This window comes from Daphnia magna, linkage group LG4 (assembly GCF_020631705.1).
Source record: "Daphnia magna isolate NIES linkage group LG4, ASM2063170v1.1, whole genome shotgun sequence".
Classification (NCBI taxonomy): domain Eukaryota; kingdom Metazoa; phylum Arthropoda; class Branchiopoda; order Diplostraca; family Daphniidae; genus Daphnia; species Daphnia magna.
The window spans coordinates 6,531,253-6,551,156 of NC_059185.1; the positions used below are offsets into that span (position 1 = coordinate 6,531,253).

The 19,904-nt window shown below is 41.7% G+C and overlaps 1 protein-coding gene and 21 non-coding genes across 22 annotated transcripts; 17 read left to right on the plus strand and 5 right to left on the minus strand.

Annotated features, from left to right (window-relative positions):
* Window positions 1–4,610: 4,610 nt before the first annotated feature.
* On the plus strand, window positions 4,611–4,716 carry Trnay-gua. The gene is made up of 2 exons: window positions 4,611–4,647; window positions 4,681–4,716. It is a non-coding gene; the product is annotated as a tRNA-Tyr (tRNA).
* A 547-nt stretch (window positions 4,717–5,263) lies between these two features.
* Trnal-aag lies at window positions 5,264–5,345 on the plus strand. Its single transcript has one exon. It is a non-coding gene; the product is annotated as a tRNA-Leu (tRNA).
* Window positions 5,346–6,068: 723 nt separating this feature from the next.
* Window positions 6,069–6,140, minus strand: Trnaq-uug. The gene has a single exon. It is a non-coding gene; the product is annotated as a tRNA-Gln (tRNA).
* Window positions 6,141–6,909: 769 nt separating this feature from the next.
* Trnay-gua lies at window positions 6,910–7,015 on the plus strand. Its single transcript has 2 exons — window positions 6,910–6,946; window positions 6,980–7,015. It is a non-coding gene; the product is annotated as a tRNA-Tyr (tRNA).
* Window positions 7,016–7,152: 137 nt separating this feature from the next.
* Trnap-ugg lies at window positions 7,153–7,224 on the plus strand. The gene has a single exon. It is a non-coding gene; the product is annotated as a tRNA-Pro (tRNA).
* A 334-nt stretch (window positions 7,225–7,558) lies between these two features.
* On the plus strand, window positions 7,559–7,640 carry Trnal-aag. Its single transcript has one exon. It is a non-coding gene; the product is annotated as a tRNA-Leu (tRNA).
* A 101-nt stretch (window positions 7,641–7,741) lies between these two features.
* Trnar-ucg lies at window positions 7,742–7,814 on the plus strand. Its single transcript has one exon. It is a non-coding gene; the product is annotated as a tRNA-Arg (tRNA).
* A 549-nt stretch (window positions 7,815–8,363) lies between these two features.
* On the minus strand, window positions 8,364–8,435 carry Trnaq-uug. The gene has a single exon. It is a non-coding gene; the product is annotated as a tRNA-Gln (tRNA).
* A 264-nt stretch (window positions 8,436–8,699) lies between these two features.
* Window positions 8,700–13,422, minus strand: LOC123471141. Its single transcript, XM_045172076.1, has 3 exons — window positions 11,847–13,422; window positions 11,541–11,786; window positions 8,700–11,471 (listed from the first exon to the last, which is right to left on the minus strand). The coding sequence occupies exons 1-3, from the start codon at window positions 13,255–13,257 to the stop codon at window positions 8,950–8,952; spliced, it is 4,179 nt and encodes a 1,392-aa protein (XP_045028011.1). The 5' UTR covers window positions 13,258–13,422; the 3' UTR covers window positions 8,700–8,949.
* Window positions 13,423–14,059: 637 nt separating this feature from the next.
* Window positions 14,060–14,165, plus strand: Trnay-gua. The gene is made up of 2 exons: window positions 14,060–14,096; window positions 14,130–14,165. It is a non-coding gene; the product is annotated as a tRNA-Tyr (tRNA).
* Window positions 14,166–14,302: 137 nt separating this feature from the next.
* Window positions 14,303–14,374, plus strand: Trnap-ugg. The gene has a single exon. It is a non-coding gene; the product is annotated as a tRNA-Pro (tRNA).
* A 334-nt stretch (window positions 14,375–14,708) lies between these two features.
* Window positions 14,709–14,790, plus strand: Trnal-aag. Its single transcript has one exon. It is a non-coding gene; the product is annotated as a tRNA-Leu (tRNA).
* A 101-nt stretch (window positions 14,791–14,891) lies between these two features.
* Window positions 14,892–14,964, plus strand: Trnar-ucg. The gene has a single exon. It is a non-coding gene; the product is annotated as a tRNA-Arg (tRNA).
* A 550-nt stretch (window positions 14,965–15,514) lies between these two features.
* Window positions 15,515–15,586, minus strand: Trnaq-uug. Its single transcript has one exon. It is a non-coding gene; the product is annotated as a tRNA-Gln (tRNA).
* A 768-nt stretch (window positions 15,587–16,354) lies between these two features.
* Window positions 16,355–16,460, plus strand: Trnay-gua. Its single transcript has 2 exons — window positions 16,355–16,391; window positions 16,425–16,460. It is a non-coding gene; the product is annotated as a tRNA-Tyr (tRNA).
* Window positions 16,461–16,597: 137 nt separating this feature from the next.
* On the plus strand, window positions 16,598–16,669 carry Trnap-ugg. Its single transcript has one exon. It is a non-coding gene; the product is annotated as a tRNA-Pro (tRNA).
* A 334-nt stretch (window positions 16,670–17,003) lies between these two features.
* On the plus strand, window positions 17,004–17,085 carry Trnal-aag. Its single transcript has one exon. It is a non-coding gene; the product is annotated as a tRNA-Leu (tRNA).
* Window positions 17,086–17,186: 101 nt separating this feature from the next.
* Trnar-ucg lies at window positions 17,187–17,259 on the plus strand. Its single transcript has one exon. It is a non-coding gene; the product is annotated as a tRNA-Arg (tRNA).
* A 549-nt stretch (window positions 17,260–17,808) lies between these two features.
* On the minus strand, window positions 17,809–17,880 carry Trnaq-uug. The gene has a single exon. It is a non-coding gene; the product is annotated as a tRNA-Gln (tRNA).
* A 769-nt stretch (window positions 17,881–18,649) lies between these two features.
* Trnay-gua lies at window positions 18,650–18,755 on the plus strand. The gene is made up of 2 exons: window positions 18,650–18,686; window positions 18,720–18,755. It is a non-coding gene; the product is annotated as a tRNA-Tyr (tRNA).
* Window positions 18,756–18,892: 137 nt separating this feature from the next.
* On the plus strand, window positions 18,893–18,964 carry Trnap-ugg. Its single transcript has one exon. It is a non-coding gene; the product is annotated as a tRNA-Pro (tRNA).
* Window positions 18,965–19,298: 334 nt separating this feature from the next.
* Trnal-aag lies at window positions 19,299–19,380 on the plus strand. The gene has a single exon. It is a non-coding gene; the product is annotated as a tRNA-Leu (tRNA).
* The last annotated feature ends 524 nt before the right edge of the window (window positions 19,381–19,904 follow it).

Sequence of the window (19,904 nt, forward strand, 5' to 3'; positions counted from 1 at the left end):
GAATTACATACCAAATAGAGGATTAGTATCTGTGAGTTGTTAAAGAATTTGAGAGGTTGTGGCAGAAACCATTTCATGACAATTAACGTTACCAATTTTATTATTTGAACATTTTTCTTTTTTTCACGTTTCCTACCAGTATAGTTAAACGTTTTTCCACCGACCTTGAAAATAGTATTCCTTTTTATTTATTTTTTCGATTGGTTTTTTTGTTTTTCAACACCTTGTCTGTCAGCTAAAGATTCTCTTGTATATTTACGTTTTCATTTGGCCCTGGGAAGATCACTATCTCTTTCCTCGCATTGTTCATCAAATGAAGTTTCAGATTTGTTATCCATAATTTTTAGATAAAAAACTCAAGCAAACGTGTTTCAAAATGATATTGATCAAATTAAGGGATATTCAAAGGAATATTCCACTTTGAATATGACCGTTAGGTGGCACCATACAGTAACAATGTAAATAGACGAGATAGGAAAAACAATGGATCTAGTATTTCTAAAATGATTTTTTTTTTTACTTTTTAATAGTATTTAGATATTTAAAAAATAAATACCTGCATCCATTACGTTTCTCGGTAGGGGTTCTAACTCGTTTCATTTTATAAAAGATTCAAAAGTTTTAAACTCACTTCCTAACATCCCATAAGATGGCGTAGTTCCTCTTAAACGAATAGAATAGGGTCATAGCCTACTTAGATAAGTAGGCTATGGATAGGGTGATGGATAGGGTGAAAGTTTGTAATGTAATTTTAAAAGTCTGTAATTCTATTTGCGATCTTTTTTACAACCAAAATTTCAATTGAAAAAATTTATTTCTTGGTTCTTATTTGGCTTACTATAACCACTTATCTCCCTTCTTCTTATTAACAACAAGAATCAATGAGGTTTTAAGGAAAAAAGTGAAAATTTCAATGAATAATACAAATAATAAAACACTTCAAATATTTAATCGATCCAAATCAAAATGTTACTGAATTACAACAATTAAATTTTGAAGACAAACCAGTTTCTCAAGACTAATGTTAACATGAGAGACAAAGGATATTGTCAAGATATAAAAAGCAATATTTTAGAAATCTAAAAGAATAGTAGGAATTGGTTTCATTTTAAAACATCTGTCTTATCTGAATTATTTAAAACTATAGCTTTACATCAATTTATCTGACAACATTTTATGGGTCTAAAAAAGCACTCTAATAAAATTAAGACAAAGCGTTGTCTCAAGAAGAAAATAGCGGGAGTGGACCCAAAAGCCATAACGAAAGGTATAATAGAAAAATATATTTTGGTAGAAAAATATCAGCTAAAAAAATAAAAATTAGAATAAAAAAAATAATACAATAATCTTGAGAAAACCCTTTGTCTGAATGAGTGACCCCAAACTAAGACAAAGGTTTGTCTCAAGATGTGGAGGATAGGTTGCAGTCGAGTCATCACACTTAAAGGGGATATGACAAAATATTGAAATGTGTTTTTAATTTAATAAAAACGGATTTCGTTATGATACTTACGTTTATTTTAATGTTCAATGGCAAATAAGGGGAAAAGCATGATACAAAAACCTTCACTATCTCGTGCAAGGAAGGGAGAGGTTTTTAAAGCACAAATGCGCAAAAGACGTATGGTAAGTTGAGGAGAAACCCTACAATAGTAGACGAGTGCCGGCAAAATAACGGTAAAAAAATCTACTGCGAAAGATACTTTTACCCAATTCTGTAGTTAAATAGTTATTTTTTACAAAACAATTTTGAAAAAAAAATCGTTTTAAAAACATCATTGTGCTATGTGCATGTTGTATGAATAAAGCACTATCTTAACTCAATAATCCATCCTGGATTTTATGATTTTATTCAGGTATTCACGATTATTAATATCACTGTATCTATATGGAAATATACGGTTTTTGTTAATAAAAAGAGGTAGAAAGATTTTTATTCGTCCTTACGGAACTACTAGGATGCATTAATTTGTCCTGAAATCCTAAAATGGCAACATTAAGATGACTTTCGCATGCGTTGGTGACGGGCTATAACTGATCTTAAACACGGATTTTATGGTCACTAATGCACTCATTTTGAGGTTTTATAAGAGGACTTTTGGCTCCAAGTAAGCAACCACTGAAAAAAAAATCTGCTGTGTTTGGATTGAAACACGAGTTTCCCGCATCATAGTCGACTAGTCTTCCATTTAGTCAATTTTTACTTTCAGTACATATTTTGAACTAATAAACCAAACTGTGAAATAGTGTTTCTAAAATATGGCTTCCAACGTTCGGAAAGGATTTCACAGATTTATAAATTTTGCGTCCGTTGTAGTGCTGGTTTGTTGTAGTGCAGTGGACTCCTCTGTGTATATTGCAAGAATAATTGTTTCATGCCTTTACAGAATGAGCGACCGTTAGCCCTAGGGTTGGGGCTATTTTTATATTACATTTTAATGTCCTCTATCGACGTCTTTTCCTTCCCTAAATCATACAGATCGAAATGATTTGTAATATTTTCCCTTTGTCTGGTTGACGTCGTAGGCGTTTGGCTACGTAATATATTCCCAACACATCTCCTACTAGAGCCGACAGCGACTTTCCACCCATACTACACGCCTCAACCTACTTTACTGGATTTTTGGCAGGTAAGACTGGAGCTTCATCTTATTCTTCAGGCTCCAAGTTCTGCAGTAGTCATCGGCAATTTGACATTAACCGGTTTATCCTCCAATACCTCTTCGAATGAAAGATTGGATGGTACGGTTGATCAATTGGCCGTTTGGTATTTTAACAGTTGCAGCCAGGACTAACATATCTCTACTATTAATCCATTCCTTCACTTCTCTCCACCGTTCACATCAATCGTTTGGTGATTTCGTCGTAAATGAAAGCAATTTCCCTGAATTGGATCTTGCTACCAGATCTTCTTTTGCTGTGTAATTTTTCAAAAGGTAGCAAAAAGTTGGTAACAAAGTACTCCTAATTTTGCTAAAATATTGTAACGAGTTATCGCCGATGGGCTCTGTGTATTTCTGAATCTCTACAACACTCAAGCACTACACAAAATAAACACAACTGTTCAATTAAGCTACTGGCCACGAAGGTCTACACTACAGTCCCATTTATAGTCTTCCAAACGTGGGAAAGAGTCAGTCGGCAAATCCGATGTATCAGAAATCAGATGACGCTCGAATGGTACTTCCGTCGGTCGTTTGTCTATCCGTTACAGCTATAACGGATGGCGAGAGTTCTCTTCAGGCGGTGGTTGTTTGAGGCAGGAGATATCAAATTAATGGGTTGCTCTGGAGGAAAACAGTCCGGACATCTATTTTTATGAAATTGATTCGGCGTGATTGGTCGTAGCATTGTAACGTATTTTTGTAAAGTATCATTGCAACGTATCAGAGGGGTCTAGAGTATAGGACAAATTCTTGTTCGCCAAATTCATAAAGCTTCGGTCGGCCATTCAGGTTCGAGTTTTAGAGATTTACGGCAGAATCCCGATATACAAACGCCCAGCCGCTTCCGGTAGCCCTGGGTCAACCGTCAATGATGCCACAGCCTCCGCCGGTCTTTGTCAACCCGGCGCCCGGCCCGGCAACCCCTGCAAGGCCACGTGCGGCACCCGTCTCAACCGACCAGCGTGCCACCGTCCAGCTGCCCGCTGCCCAGTCACCCCTGACAGCATCAAGTCCGCTGGCCGTCGCGCCTCATCGTCCGGGATCGACTCGCTCTGGTCGCCCTTATCTCAAGCCGTCTTAATTGTCTGTGTACGATTCCGTGTTTGTTGTCCTGGCTGCTTTGCTAGTGACACTTTTGGCAGTTTTGCTATACTTACCCTCATGGAAGTCGTCATCTAATTCTCAATTTTTGTTTCTTCCTGCGTCTCGTCCCATAGTTCATGTCATGTCGTGTCTTATCTCATTATTCATTTCATTGTGTTTGTTCTCTGGTCTTCGACCCATTGTTCATATCATATCGTGTTTTCCTCATTGTTCATTTCATTGTGTTTATTCTCTTGTTCGGCATGTTAGTTCTTGTCGTTCATTTGTGTGTAATCAGTGTGCGAGGGGGAGATATTGTAGAATCTAGTGCTGACCGCTAGATGTCGTCCCACCTAGAGCGAGCATATCCCCGCTATGCAGAGCCCCAATACACTAGTCTTATACTCGCACCTGACCTTACAACAAGCCCGAAAAGAATTTAGTTTTCCGTGAATTGTTAAAACAGTTTTTTTTTTCAAGTTAATTCTGGTTTGCTTCAATAATAAAATCCAAGAATAATCAACTACCAGGAATAACAGTTTTTAACTCCAACCCACACTCACGGCCTCGCTGTTTTACCTCTAAGTTTTAGACGTAACCAAATGCCATCCAGATGCAGTTCCTCAAGGCGTAATCGGTAAGCAAGAGGGCGTAAGGCTTTACAAAAAGGTTCTTGTGAACATAGCTGATAACATAGAAAAGCATTTTATGAGATATTCATACTTAGCATAAAATAAACAGCCAAATACGGGTAAGATGGATTGCGACCCAACATATCAAGTTCATTACCATACTACGCAATGCTGAACGGAGTTTATGTGTAGTAATATCAAGTTTACGTTGCTCGTGTTAGTATGCCATCCTTCGATAGCTCAGTTGGTAGAGCGGTGGACTGTAGAGATAAAAATATATTAGAAATAAATTGTTAGTTATCCATAGGTCGCTGGTTCAACTCCGGCTCGAAGGAAATAGATTGAAAATAGATGTTATTAACAATAAGTGAAATTGAATGTAAGGAATGATTACTTTCACTTAAACATAGCCAATATTACGTCAAAATCTACAATAGAAAATAATCTAAAAAATATGCGTGTCATTACATACATATGGCTCATTGGTCTAGTGGTATGATTCCTGCTTTGGGTGTAGGAGACCCCGGGTTCAAATCCCGGATGAGCCCTAAATGTTTAAAGAATTGGTTCTTAAATGAGCTTGCTTTCGGAAATTTGTCGTATTACAATATCGATTACAGCTCGTGAACTCTCTTATCGCACGAGTTGAATTCTTCTCAACTTATTCTTAATTAACTTTCGAGTGTCTGTGTTCGTCATAATATGAAAATCAATACATTTCAAATTTAGATAATCCTTCTGACATTAGATAAGACGAAGAATTTCAGGTCATACGATAATACCAAACAAAGTTGCTAAGCAATCTACGACATCGATTCTCATTTTCTAATGGTAAACTGGCTATTTCCGCCTGAGGAAACATCTGCTCCCCATAACATATAGGGTAGCGTGGCCGAGCGGTCTAAGGCGCTGGTTTAAGGCACCAGTCTCTTCGGAGGCATGGGTTCGAATCCCATCGCTGCCATTCCTTAAATTTTGATTTTACATTTTTCTTAAAAGATTATCTTTTACCCAACACAGGGATGATCATTTTTATATCAACATTCAATGTCTCGAGTTTAACATGGTCGTGTGGCCTAATGGATAAGGCGTCAGACTTCGGATCCGAAGATTGCAGGTTCGAGTCCTGCTACGATCAGTTGTGTTTCAAAGTCTATTTTACCACACCGAAGATACAGCTCTAATGGCAAAACAGAAATACATTTCACAGCAACGAACTATTTCCGACCCATTCCCTGCCTTTACTCCTAGTTGTGTGCGATGCCTCAAGGACGTACCAAGGTATGGGGTAAAGAAGTACATCGGAGAGCGAGAATTACGCATACTTTACCATTCCATGTAAACTTTGCACCTCACGACGATGATTTCTAAACGCAACGACTAAGAACATCCTAATCCTGCTGAAACAAGAACAGGTAGGTCTTAAGTATTTTCTGTGATCTCGGTTGGCTATAGTAACTTTAGAGAAACAGCCAAAATATCACTTGTAAATCCACCAGTTTAAAGAAATGATTGTGGGCCCATCCGGGAATTGAACCCGGGATCACTCACACCCGAAGCAAGTATCATACTACTAGACCAATGAGCCAATTACGTTTCATATAAAACATCAAAGGCTTTAAAAATCTTAGTCGTTACTTATTGCCAACTATGAATAGTCTTTTAAGGGCAATAAGGTCGAAAGTTAAGGTTCCACTGAGAATCGAACTCAGATTATCAGAGTCAAAGTCTGATGTGATAACCATTACACCATGGAACCGCTGTTGCACACATATCCGCAAGGGGGACTCTTCTTACGCCTTACGACCTTACGGAAGGTGCTTAAGGTGTAAGGCGTAAGCTCTGATCCATCCAATAGGCGAAAATTAGTCATTAAGAAAGTAAGGTGTAAGGCGTGTATATCAAACTGCTTCGGTTTTTACGCCTTAACGACAGTGGATGGCGTCGGATGAACCAACCAGTAAACATGGGCGGACACAATGCGATAAATAGTTAGTTAGTAGCAACTGCTTGAAAGTTGTTGATTTGAATCATCAAATTTTGAATACAAACAGTAATGCATACTGGCACATTGATTTTCATTTCTTCAATGGAGCCCGAAAAGAATTTAGTTTTCCGTGAATTGTTAAAACAGTTTTTTTTTCAAGTTAATTCTGGTTTGCTTCAATAATAAAATCCAAGAATAATCAACTACCAGGAATAACAGTTTTTAACTCCAACCCACACTCACGGCCTCGCTGTTTTACCTCTAAGTTTTAGACGTAACCAAATGCCATCCAGATGCAGTTCCTCAAGGCGTAATCGGTAAGCAAGAGGGCGTAAGGCTTTACAAAAAGGTTCTTGTGAACATAGCTGATAACATAGAAAAGCATTTTATGAGATATTCATACTTAGCATAAAATAAACAGCCAAATACGGGTAAGATGGATTGCGACCCAACATATCAAGTTCATTACCATACTACGCAATGCTGAACGGAGTTTATGTGTAGTAATATCAAGTTTACGTTGCTCGTGTTAGTATGCCATCCTTCGATAGCTCAGTTGGTAGAGCGGTGGACTGTAGAGATAAAAATATATTAGAAATAAATTGTTAGTTATCCATAGGTCGCTGGTTCAACTCCGGCTCGAAGGAAATAGATTGAAAATAGATGTTATTAACAATAAGTGAAATTGAATGTAAGGAATGATTACTTTCACTTAAACATAGCCAATATTACGTCAAAATCTACAATAGAAAATAATCTAAAAAATATGCGTGTCATTACATATGGCTCATTGGTCTAGTGGTATGATTCCTGCTTTGGGTGTAGGAGGCCCCGGGTTCAAATCCCGGATGAGCCCTAAATGTTTAAAGAATTGGTTCTTAAATGAGCTTGCTTTCGGAAATTTGTCGTATTACAATATCGATTACAGCTCGTGAACTCTCTTATCGCACGAGTTGAATTCTTCTCAACTTATTCTTAATTAACTTTCGAGTGTCTGTGTTCGTCATAATATGAAAATCAATACATTTCAAATTTAGATAATCCTTCTGACATTAGATAAGACGAAGAATTTCAGGTCATACGATAATACCAAACAAAGTTGCTAAGCAATCTACGACATCGATTCTCATTTTCTAATGGTAAACTGGCTATTTCCGCCTGAGGAAACATCTGCTCCCCATAACATATAGGGTAGCGTGGCCGAGCGGTCTAAGGCGCTGGTTTAAGGCACCAGTCTCTTCGGAGGCATGGGTTCGAATCCCATCGCTGCCATTCCTTAAATTTTGATTTTACATTTTTCTTGAAAGATTATCTTTTACCCAACACAGGGATGATCATTTTTATATCAACATTCAATGTCTCGAGTTTAACATGGTCGTGTGGCCTAATGGATAAGGCGTCGGACTTCGGATCCGAAGATTGCAGGTTCGAGTCCTGCTACGATCAGTTGTGTTTCAAAGTCTATTTTACCACACCGAAGATACAGCTCTAATGGCAAAACAGAAATACATTTCACAGCAACGAACTATTTCCGACCCATTCCCTGCCTTTACTCCTAGTTGTGTGCGATGCCTCAAGGACGTACCAAGGTATGGGGTAAAGAAGTACATCGGAGAGCGAGAATTACGCATACTTTACCATTCCATGTAAACTTTGCACCTCACGACGATGATTTCTAAACGCAACGACTAAGCACATCCTAATCCTGCTGAAACAAGAACAGGTAGGTCTTAAGTATTTTCTGTGATCTCGGTTGGCTATAGTAACTTTAGAGAAACAGCCAAAATATCACTTGTAAATCCACCAGTTTAAAGAAATGATTGTGGGCCCATCCGGGAATTGAACCCGGGATCACTCACACCCGAAGCAAGTATCATACTACTAGACCAATGAGCCAATTACGTTTCATATAAAACATCAAAGGCTTTAAAAATCTTAGTCGTTACTTATTGCCAACTATGAATAGTCTTTTAAGGGCAATAAGGTCAAAAGTTAAGGTTCCACTGAGAATCGAACTCAGATTATCAGAGTCAAAGTCTGATGTGATAACCATTACACCATGGAACCGCTGTTGCACACATATCCGCAAGGGGACTCTTCTTACGCCTTACGACCTTACGGAAGGTGCTTAAGGTGTAAGGCGTAAGCTCTGATCCATCCAATAGGCGAAAATTAGTCATTAAGAAAGTAAGGTGTAAGGCGTGTATATCAAACTGCTTCGGTTTTTACGCCTTAACGACAGTGGATGGCGTCGGATGAACCAACCAGTAAACATGGGCGGACACAATGCGATAAATAGTTAGTTAGTAGCAACTGTTGTAACGTCTCGTGTGTGTGTAAGACTGTGTATTGGAAGCTCTGCATAGCGGGGATATACACCACTCTGAGTGGAGTGGCATCTAGCGGTCAGCACTAGACACTCTAACATCTCCCCCCTCGCATAATGACTACAAACAGATCACATCATTAAAACAACATTCACCCATAGACAGGACAATTGATTAATGACAGGGACAGGACAGAAACGAACAGTTAACATAAGAGACTGACAGCAACAGACAATACACAGATCAGAACCCTATCAGAAACGGCGCAAATAAGGGCGGCCAGAACGAGTAGCACTAGGGCTATGAATTACGCCGGCTGGCAGCGCGACGCCAGATGAAGGCAGCGGGGCCGGCATCGCTCGACGGGGTGGATCCAGAGACAAGCGGGACCCTGGTGTAGTAGGCACACTAGAGGGTGGAGCCACCCCGGCAGGAGGAAGCGAAGGCTGATGAACGGACGGACGTGCAGTGACTGGACCCAACCGATTGCGCACCGCTGGCGCTGGAGGAATAGGCAGTGGCAACGACAAAACCGGAAGCAGACCGCCAGCAAAAGCGGGGCGATGGATGGGCACTGCCTGTCGAGTTCCACGTGCCACAGAGTTGGGGTTAGTAGCCACTCCACCAAATCCGGCCGACTGCGCGTTGTCAATATTAATGTCACGACGCGTGCGACGAAAAACCCTGCCATCTCTCAAGCGGACAACATAAGAGTCAGGTTCGGGGCAAACAGTCTCAATCCAGCCTGGCAGCCATAAGCCCGAGATGAAAACGCGAACATGTTGGCCGACGATCAGCGCCGACCCACGAACATCAGGACGTCCTCCGCCATAGAAACAAGCGGACGCCTGACGGCGCTGAAGCTGTTCACGAACAAAGGGGGCTGGCACAAACTGAGGCACTAGACGGTTGTGGAGATACGGCAGCTTTCCGCGGAGATGACGACCCTGTAGCAGCACCGACGGAGACGGAAGATCAGATGAAATAGGCGTCGACCGAATGGCCGCCAAAGACTCCCAAAGGGAACGCCCGCCTTCAAACATTTTAACGAGAGTCATTTTCACCGTTTGAATATGGCGCTCCACCAGGCCATTCGATTGAGCATAGGTTGGGCTGGACGTGACGGAGCGAACGTTGCGGCTGTCACAGAATGCCCTAAACTCAGCACAGTCGAATTGCGAACCATTATCCGATTTGATGATTTCAGGAGTCCCAAAGTCGCTAAAAATGCGCTCTACTTCCGCGATGACCGACGAGGACGATAAGGTGCGCAACGGCACACATGTTGGCCACTTGCTGTAAGCGTCGACGACGAGAAGATAGTTTACTCCATCGTGAAGAAAAATGTCCGCCGACACCCACTGAAAGGGATGAACTGGCAACGGCACCGGACGAACAGGTGTAGCTGGATTGCGGTGACGATGAGCCTGGCAGGTGGGGCAGCTGGCCACCACATTCCGAATTTGGTCCTCGCACCCAGGCCAATATACTGCCGACCTGGCGCGGAGGACGCACTTAACCTCACCAAAATGGCCGTCATGAATTCCGGCCAAGACCTCTTGGCGAAGAGAAGCCGGAACCACCAGACGACTGCCGTTGAGCAAAAGACCATCCACCTCAGCTAGGTGATGACGAACTGACCAGAATGGCTTCGCGGCCACTGGACACTGGGCTTTGTGTTCTGGCCATCCACGAATGAGGATTTCCTTGATGAGGAGAAGAGTCGGGTCCGCCGCTGTTGCCGCCGCGAACTTAACACGAGTGGAATCTTCAGGTATGACCAGATTAAGAACAGCATGTACTTGTTCCTCGCAGTCTTGAGTGACATCATCACAAAAAAGGAGGGGCGACGGGGCTCGGCTGAGTGTGTCAGCGATGAACAGCTCCTTGCCTGGCTTGTAGACAAGCTGGAAGTCGAACCGCTGGAGTTGGAGACGCATCCGCTGGATCCGAGGAGAGCAAGACGCGATTGGCTTGTCCAGAAGACCCACCAGTGGCTTGTGGTCAGACTCCACCACAACCATTTGCCCATAAATGTATTGCCGGAAGCGTAGGAGCCCGAACTGGACCGCCAACAGCTCTTTTTCAATCTGGAAATACCGCTTTTGCGTCACAGTGAGGGATGTTGACGAGTATGCGATCGGCTGGCCACCTTGAAGCAGTACCGCACCAATGCCGACAGGAGAGGCATCGACCGACACGACCAGCGGAAGTGAGTGGTCAAACAGGCGCAGTACAGGAAGCGATGTCAAGGCCGTCTTAAGCTGGGCAAGGATCAACCGTTGAGGCTCCTCCCAAACCCATGCAGCATCCGCTTTAAGCAGGTCTCGTAGTGGCCTTGTCAGACCAGCAAGGTTTTGGCAAAACTTGTCCAGGTACGTCACCATGCCCAGGAGGCGGATTAGATCTGCTGGACAGGTAGGATCAGGCATATCAACTATGGCAGTGATCTTGTTGGGATCCGGCTTTAGGGTTCCTTGGCCGATGACGTGACCTAGCCACGGAAGCTCCTGGAGAAAGAATCGACACTTTTTCAACTGAAGTTTTAAATTGTGCCGCCTGCAACGTACAAACACTTGACGGAGGTTGGTGAGAAGCTCTTCCTTTGTTTCACCCGTCACGAGAAAGTCGTCAAAGTAGATAAGCACGCCAGGCAGATCACCGAAGAGGTCGTTCATCGTTTGCAGATAAATCTCGGGAGCTGACTTCAATCCGAATGGCAGTCGAAGGAAACGATATCGTCCTTTTGGTGTCGCCATAGTACACAGGTAGGATGCTGCGTCAGACAACGGAATTTGGTAAAAACCGGAAGCAGCATCAAGGCTACAAAAATAACGAGCCTTACTCAACTTGCTGAAGAGTTGCTCGACTGTGGGCACAGCAAAGTGCTGACGTTGTATGGCCTTGTTGAGCTCGGATGGGTCAAGACAGATTCGGACATCTCCATTTGGCTTTCCCACCACCATCATCCGACTGACCCAGTCGGTTGGCTCGTGCACTGGTACGATGATTCCGTCACCAACCATTTCTTCCAGTTTCTTGAAAACTTTGTCCTCTAGCCGAAACGGAAGACGGCTGGCAGCACAGACAACTGGATCAACATAATTAGCACCTGACTGTAACCGAATGTCATGTTCAACAGGCAGTTTACCTAAACCCCTGAAGACGTCCATGAATTCCACCACCACCGGGGGAAGCGTAGTGTCGGCTGTCGACTGTAGAGAGTCAATCCGACCAATCAGGTTGAGCGTTTGACAAGACGGGAGACCAAAAAGGGGCGGCTGGCCTGGCTCATCAACGACGACAAAATCCACAACGAAGACAGCGCCTTTGTGGACGACTTTTGCAGTGTGCACTCCTAGCACATTTAGTAGGCCATCCTTTGAGCGATAGCTGCGCACTACAGGTCCAGGCCGGAGATGTCGGCGGTTGGTAGGTAGACGCTCGAATGACTCGTACGGAAGAATGTTACAAGTTGCACCAGAATCCAGTTTGAACTTTACTAGAACGCCATCTACCGACAACTGCTGATACCACTCGGATCCACCGCTAGACGACGTTATCTCATGTGAGACATAATAATCTTCACCAACTGAACGTGGGAGAGTCATCGCTGTACCGCCATTTTGAATATTGCCAATCCACTGCGATCCATCTTCTACTTCTTCTACTGTATGAACTGAAGCCGCGGGATTAGTCGCTTGACGTGGTGGCATCTGGCGGGGGTTTGAAAAATTACCGCAGCAACTAGAAACGTGGCCAACTACCCCGCACGTATGACACGTGACATGGGTGACACGACACTGATTTTTCTTATGAGAGCGACCACAACTGTTGCACCTGATGTATTGATGGCCGTCTATCGGATTGTTCACCTGGGCTGCGCGTTGACTTGTTGTTGGCTGCTTACCGACAGGTGCTCTGAATGATGAATTTGACGACTCCGGCTTTTTGTCGAACTTTCGGCTACCATATCGACTCTGCATGGCGTGAGCAGTTTCTGTCGTCGAAGCTGTGTTGATTTGGCTGAGCTGGGCTTTAGATGACTCACATGCACGCACAATTTCACACGCCGTGTTCAGTAACAAATCTTTTTCAAACAGTAGCTTCTCACGGACCAAAGGATCAGCAACACCTAGCACTATTTGGTCTCGTAAGACCGAATCAACACCAGTTCCATAGCCACATGTTTTTACCAGACCGCGGAGATCAATTAGCCACGCGTCTAAAGTTTCCCCAGGAAGTTGATGACGGCGCAAGAATTTGAAACGTTCGAACACTTCACTACGCCGGGGCTCAAAATGTGCTGTAAACTTGTCTAAAACTGGTTCAATTTTTCTGGCATCGGCAGCATCGGTGAATACAAAAGTATCATAAATTTTGAGGCCCTCACTGCCAAGAAGAGTGATTAGCACACCCACCATTTGCTCTTCATCCACGTTAAGGCCGCTATTCGTGGCCACCAAGTACCATGAAAACTGTTTACGCCAAATTCCCCACTGGGCAGCCAAATCACTGGCCCCAAAAGAAAAGGGTTCCGGAGCTCTCAATGAAGACGACATTTTAACAAAATAGTGCAAGACAAAAGGATGCACGAGATAGAGACGGATGCAGTTCCAAAACACTTAGGATGCCGTCGATAAAGAAGGATGCAGTTCAATACTCACAGGCCACGCGGTTGTGATTCAATACCGTCGAGCTGTGAGAGCACACTTCTGACACCATGTTGTAACGTCTCGTGTGTGTGTAAGACTGTGTATTGGAAGCTCTGCATAGCGGGGATATACACCACTCTGAGTGGAGTGGCATCTAGCGGTCAGCACTAGACACTCTAACAGCAACTGCTTGAAAGTTGTTGATTTGAATCATCAAATTTTGAATACAAACAGTAATGCATACTGGCACATTGATTTTCATTTCTTCAATGGAGCCCGAAAAGAATTTAGTTTTCCGTGAATTGTTAAAACAGTTTTTTTTTTCAAGTTAATTCTGGTTTGCTTCAATAATAAAATCCAAGAATAATCAACTACCAGGAATAACAGTTTTTAACTCCAACCCACACTCACGGCCTCGCTGTTTTACCTCTAAGTTTTAGACGTAACCAAATGCCATCCAGATGCAGTTCCTCAAGGCGTAATCGGTAAGCAAGAGGGCGTAAGGCTTTACAAAAAGGTTCTTGTGAACATAGCTGATAACATAGAAAAGCATTTTATGAGATATTCATACTTAGCATAAAATAAACAGCCAAATACGGGTAAGATGGATTGCGACCCAACATATCAAGTTCATTACCATACTACGCAATGCTGAACGGAGTTTATGTGTAGTAATATCAAGTTTACGTTGCTCGTGTTAGTATGCCATCCTTCGATAGCTCAGTTGGTAGAGCGGTGGACTGTAGGGATAAAAATATATTAGAAATAAATTGTTAGTTATCCATAGGTCGCTGGTTCAACTCCGGCTCGAAGGAAATAGATTGAAAATAGATGTTATTAACAATAAGTGAAATTGAATGTAAGGAATGATTACTTTCACTTAAACATAGCCAATATTACGTCAAAATCTACAATAGAAAATAATCTAAAAAATATGCGTGTCATTACATATGGCTCATTGGTCTAGTGGTATGATTCCTGCTTTGGGTGTAGGAGGTCCCGGGTTCAAATCCCGGATGAGCCCTAAATATTTAAAGAATTGGTTCTTAAATGAGCTTGCTTTCGGAAATTTGTCGTATTACAATATCGATTACAGCTCGTGAACTCTCTTATCGCACGAGTTGAATTCTTCTCAACTTATTCTTAATTAACTTTCGAGTGTCTGTGTTCGTCATAATATGAAAATCAATACATTTCAAATTTAGATAATCCTTCTGACATTAGATAAGACGAAGAATTTCAGGTCATACGATAATACCAAACAAAGTTGCTAAGCAATCTACGACATCGATTCTCATTTTCTAATGGTAAACTGGCTATTTCCGCCTGAGGAAACATCTGCTCCCCATAACATATAGGGTAGCGTGGCCGAGCGGTCTAAGGCGCTGGTTTAAGGCACCAGTCTCTTCGGAGGCATGGGTTCGAATCCCATCGCTGCCATTCCTTAAATTTTGATTTTACATTTTTCTTGAAAGATTATCTTTTACCCAACACAGGGATGATCATTTTTATATCAACATTCAATGTCTCGAGTTTAACATGGTCGTGTGGCCTAATGGATAAGGCGTCGGACTTCGGATCCGAAGATTGTAGGTTCGAGTCCTGCTACGATCAGTTGTGTTTCAAAGTCTATTTTACCACACCGAAGATACAGCTCTAATGGCAAAACAGAAATACATTTCACAGCAACGAACTATTTCCGACCCATTCCCTGCCTTTACTCCTAGTTGTGTGCGATGCCTCAAGGACGTACCAAGGTATGGGGTAAAGAAGTACATCGGAGAGCGAGAATTACGCATACTTTACCATTCCATGTAAACTTTGCACCTCACGACGATGATTTCTAAACGCAACGACTAAGCACATCCTAATCCTGCTGAAACAAGAACAGGTAGGTCTTAAGTATTTTCTGTGATCTCGGTTGGCTATAGTAACTTTAGAGAAACAGCCAAAATATCACTTGTAAATCCACCAGTTTAAAGAAATGATTGTGGGCCCATCCGGGAATTGAACCCGGGATCACTCACACCCGAAGCAAGTATCATACTACTAGACCAATGAGCCAATTACGTTTCATATAAAACATCAAAGGCTTTAAAAAATCTTAGTCGTTACTTATTGCCAACTATGAATAGTCTTTTAAGGGCAATAAGGTCAAAAGTTAAGGTTCCACTGAGAATCGAACTCAGAATATCAGAGTCAAAGTCTGATGTGATAACCATTACACCATGGAACCGCTGTTGCACACATATCCGCAAGGGGACTCTTCTTACGCCTTACGACCTTACGGAAGGTGCTTAAGGTGTAAGGCGTAAGCTCTGATCCATCCAATAGGCGAAAATTAGTCATTAAGAAAGTAAGGTGTAAGGCGTGTATATCAAACTGCTTCGGTTTTTACGCCTTAACGACAGTGGATGGCGTCGGATGAACCAACCAGTAAACATGGGCGGACACAATGCGATAAATAGTTAGTTAGTAGCAACTGCTTGAAAGTTGTTGATTTGAATCATCAAATTTTGAATACAAACAGTAATGCATACTGGCACATTGATTTTCATTTCTTCAATGGAGCCCGAAAAGAATTTAGTTTTCCGTGAATTGTTAAAACAGTTTTTTTTTCAAGTTAATTCTGGTTTGCTTCAATAATAAAATCCAAGAATAATCAACTACCAGGAATAACAGTTTTTAACTCCAACCCACACTCACGGCCTCGCTGTTTTACCTCTAAGTTTTAGACGTAACCAAATGCCATCCAGATGCAGTTCCTCAAGGCGTAATCGGTAAGCAAGAGGGCGTAAGGCTTTACAAAAAGGTTCTTGTGAACATAGCTGATAACATAGAAAAGCATTTTATGAGATATTCATACTTAGCATAAAATAAACAGCCAAATACGGGTAAGATGGATTGCGACCCAACATATCAAGTTCATTACCATACTACGCAATGCTGAACGGAGTTTATGTGTAGTAATATCAAGTTTACGTTGCTCGTGTTAGTATGCCATCCTTCGATAGCTCAGTTGGTAGAGCGGTGGACTGTAGAGATAAAAATATATTAGAAATAAATTGTTAGTTATCCATAGGTCGCTGGTTCAACTCCGGCTCGAAGGAAATAGATTGAAAATAGATGTTATTAACAATAAGTGAAATTGAATGTAAGGAATGATTACTTTCACTTAAACATAGCCAATATTACGTCAAAATCTACAATAGAAAATAATCTAAAAAATATGCGTGTCATTACATATGGCTCATTGGTCTAGTGGTATGATTCCTGCTTTGGGTGTAGGAGGCCCCGGGTTCAAATCCCGGATGAGCCCTAAATGTTTAAAGAATTGGTTCTTAAATGAGCTTGCTTTCGGAAATTTGTCGTATTACAATATCGATTACAGCTCGTGAACTCTCTTATCGCACGAGTTGAATTCTTCTCAACTTATTCTTAATTAACTTTCGAGTGTCTGTGTTCGTCATAATATGAAAATCAATACATTTCAAATTTAGATAATCCTTCTGACATTAGATAAGACGAAGAATTTCAGGTCATACGATAATACCAAACAAAGTTGCTAAGCAATCTACGACATCGATTCTCATTTTCTAATGGTAAACTGGCTATTTCCGCCTGAGGAAACATCTGCTCTCCATAACATATAGGGTAGCGTGGCCGAGCGGTCTAAGGCGCTGGTTTAAGGCACCAGTCTCTTCGGAGGCATGGGTTCGAATCCCATCGCTGCCATTCCTTAAATTTTGATTTTACATTTTTCTTGAAAGATTATCTTTTACCCAACACAGGGATGATCATTTTTATATCAACATTCAATGTCTCGAGTTTAACATGGTCGTGTGGCCTAATGGATAAGGCGTCGGACTTCGGATCCGAAGATTGCAGGTTCGAGTCCTGCTACGATCAGTTGTGTTTCAAAGTCTATTTTACCACACCGAAGATACAGCTCTAATGGCAAAACAGAAATACATTTCACAGCAACAAACTATTTCCGACCCATTCCCTGCCTTTACTCCTAGTTGTGTGCGATGCCTCAAGGACGTACCAAGGTATGGGGTAAAGAAGTACATCGGAGAGCGAGAATTACGCATACTTTACCATTCCATGTAAACTTTGCACCTCACGACGATGATTTCTAAACGCAACGACTAAGCACATCCTAATCCTGCTGAAACAAGAACAGGTAGGTCTTAAGTATTTTCTGTGATCTCGGTTGGCTATAGTAACTTTAGAGAAACAGCCAAAATATCACTTGTAAATCCACCAGTTTAAAGAAATGATTGTGGGCCCATCCGGGAATTGAACCCGGGATCACTCACACCCGAAGCAAGTATCATACTACTAGACCAATGAGCCAATTACGTTTCATATAAAACATCAAAGGCTTTAAAAATCTTAGTCGTTACTTATTGCCAACTATGAATAGTCTTTTAAGGGCAATAAGGTCAAAAGTTAAGGTTCCACTGAGAATCGAACTCAGATTATCAGAGTCAAAGTCTGATGTGATAACCATTACACCATGGAACCGCTGTTGCACACATATCCGCAAGGGGACTCTTCTTACGCCTTACGACCTTACGGAAGGTGCTTAAGGTGTAAGGCGTAAGCTCTGATCCATCCAATAGGCGAAAATTAGTCATTAAGAAAGTAAGGTGTAAGGCGTGTATATCAAACTGCTTCGGTTTTTACGCCTTAACGACAGTGGATGGCGTCGGATGAACCAACCAGTAAACATGGGCGGACACAATGCGATAAATAGTTAGTTAGTAGCAACTGCTTGAAAGTTGTTGATTTGAATCATCAAATTTTGAATACAAACAGTAATGCATACTGGCACATTGATTTTCATTTCTTCAATGGAGCCCGAAAAGAATTTAGTTTTCCGTGAATTGTTAAAACAGTTTTTTTTTTCAAGTTAATTCTGGTTTGCTTCAATAATAAAATCCAAGAATAATCAACTACCAGGAATAACAGTTTTTAACTCCAACCCACACTCACGGCCTCGCTGTTTTACCTCTAAGTTTTAGACGTAACCAAATGCCATCCAGATGCAGTTCCTCAAGGCGTAATCGGTAAGCAAGAGGGCGTAAGGCTTTACAAAAAGGTTCTTGTGAACATAGCTGATAACATAGAAAAGCATTTTATGAGATATTCATACTTAGCATAAAATAAACAGCCAAATACGGGTAAGATGGATTGCGACCCAACATATCAAGTTCATTACCATACTACGCAATGCTGAACGGAGTTTATGTGTAGTAATATCAAGTTTACGTTGCTCGTGTTAGTATGCCATCCTTCGATAGCTCAGTTGGTAGAGCGGTGGACTGTAGAGATAAAAATATATTAGAAATAAATTGTTAGTTATCCATAGGTCGCTGGTTCAACTCCGGCTCGAAGGAAATAGATTGAAAATAGATGTTATTAACAATAAGTGAAATTGAATGTAAGGAATGATTACTTTCACTTAAACATAGCCAATATTACGTCAAAATCTACAATAGAAAATAATCTAAAAAATATGCGTGTCATTACATATGGCTCATTGGTCTAGTGGTATGATTCCTGCTTTGGGTGTAGGAGGCCCCGGGTTCAAATCCCGGATGAGCCCTAAATGTTTAAAGAATTGGTTCTTAAATGAGCTTGCTTTCGGAAATTTGTCGTATTACAATATCGATTACAGCTCGTGAACTCTCTTATCGCACGAGTTGAATTCTTCTCAACTTATTCTTAATTAACTTTCGAGTGTCTGTGTTCGTCATAATATGAAAATCAATACATTTCAAATTTAGATAATCCTTCTGACATTAGATAAGACGAAGAATTTCAGGTCATACGATAATACCAAACAAAGTTGCTAAGCAATCTACGACATCGATTCTCATTTTCTAATGGTAAACTGGCTATTTCCGCCTGAGGAAACATCTGCTCCCCATAACATATAGGGTAGCGTGGCCGAGCGGTCTAAGGCGCTGGTTTAAGGCACCAGTCTCTTCGGAGGCATGGGTTCGAATCCCATCGCTGCCATTCCTTAAATTTTGATTTTACATTTTTCTTGAAAGATTATCTTTTACCCAACACAGGGATGATCATTTTTATATCAACATTCAATGTCTCGAGTTTAACATGGTCGTGTGGCCTAATGGATAAGGCGTCAGACTTCGGATCCGAAGATTGCAGGTTCGAGTCCTGCTACGATCAGTTGTGTTTCAAAGTCTATTTTACCACACCGAAGATACAGCTCTAATGGCAAAACAGAAATACATTTCACAGCAACGAACTATTTCCGACCCATTCCCTGCCTTTACTCCTAGTTGTGTGCGATGCCTCAAGGACGTACCAAGGTATGGGGTAAAGAAGTACATCGGAGAGCGAGAATTACGCATACTTTACCATTCCATGTAAACTTTGCACCTCACGACGATGATTTCTAAACGCAACGACTAAGCACATCCTAATCCTGCTGAAACAAGAACAGGTAGGTCTTAAGTATTTTCTGTGATCTCGGTTGGCTATAGTAACTTTAGAGAAACAGCCAAAATATCACTTGT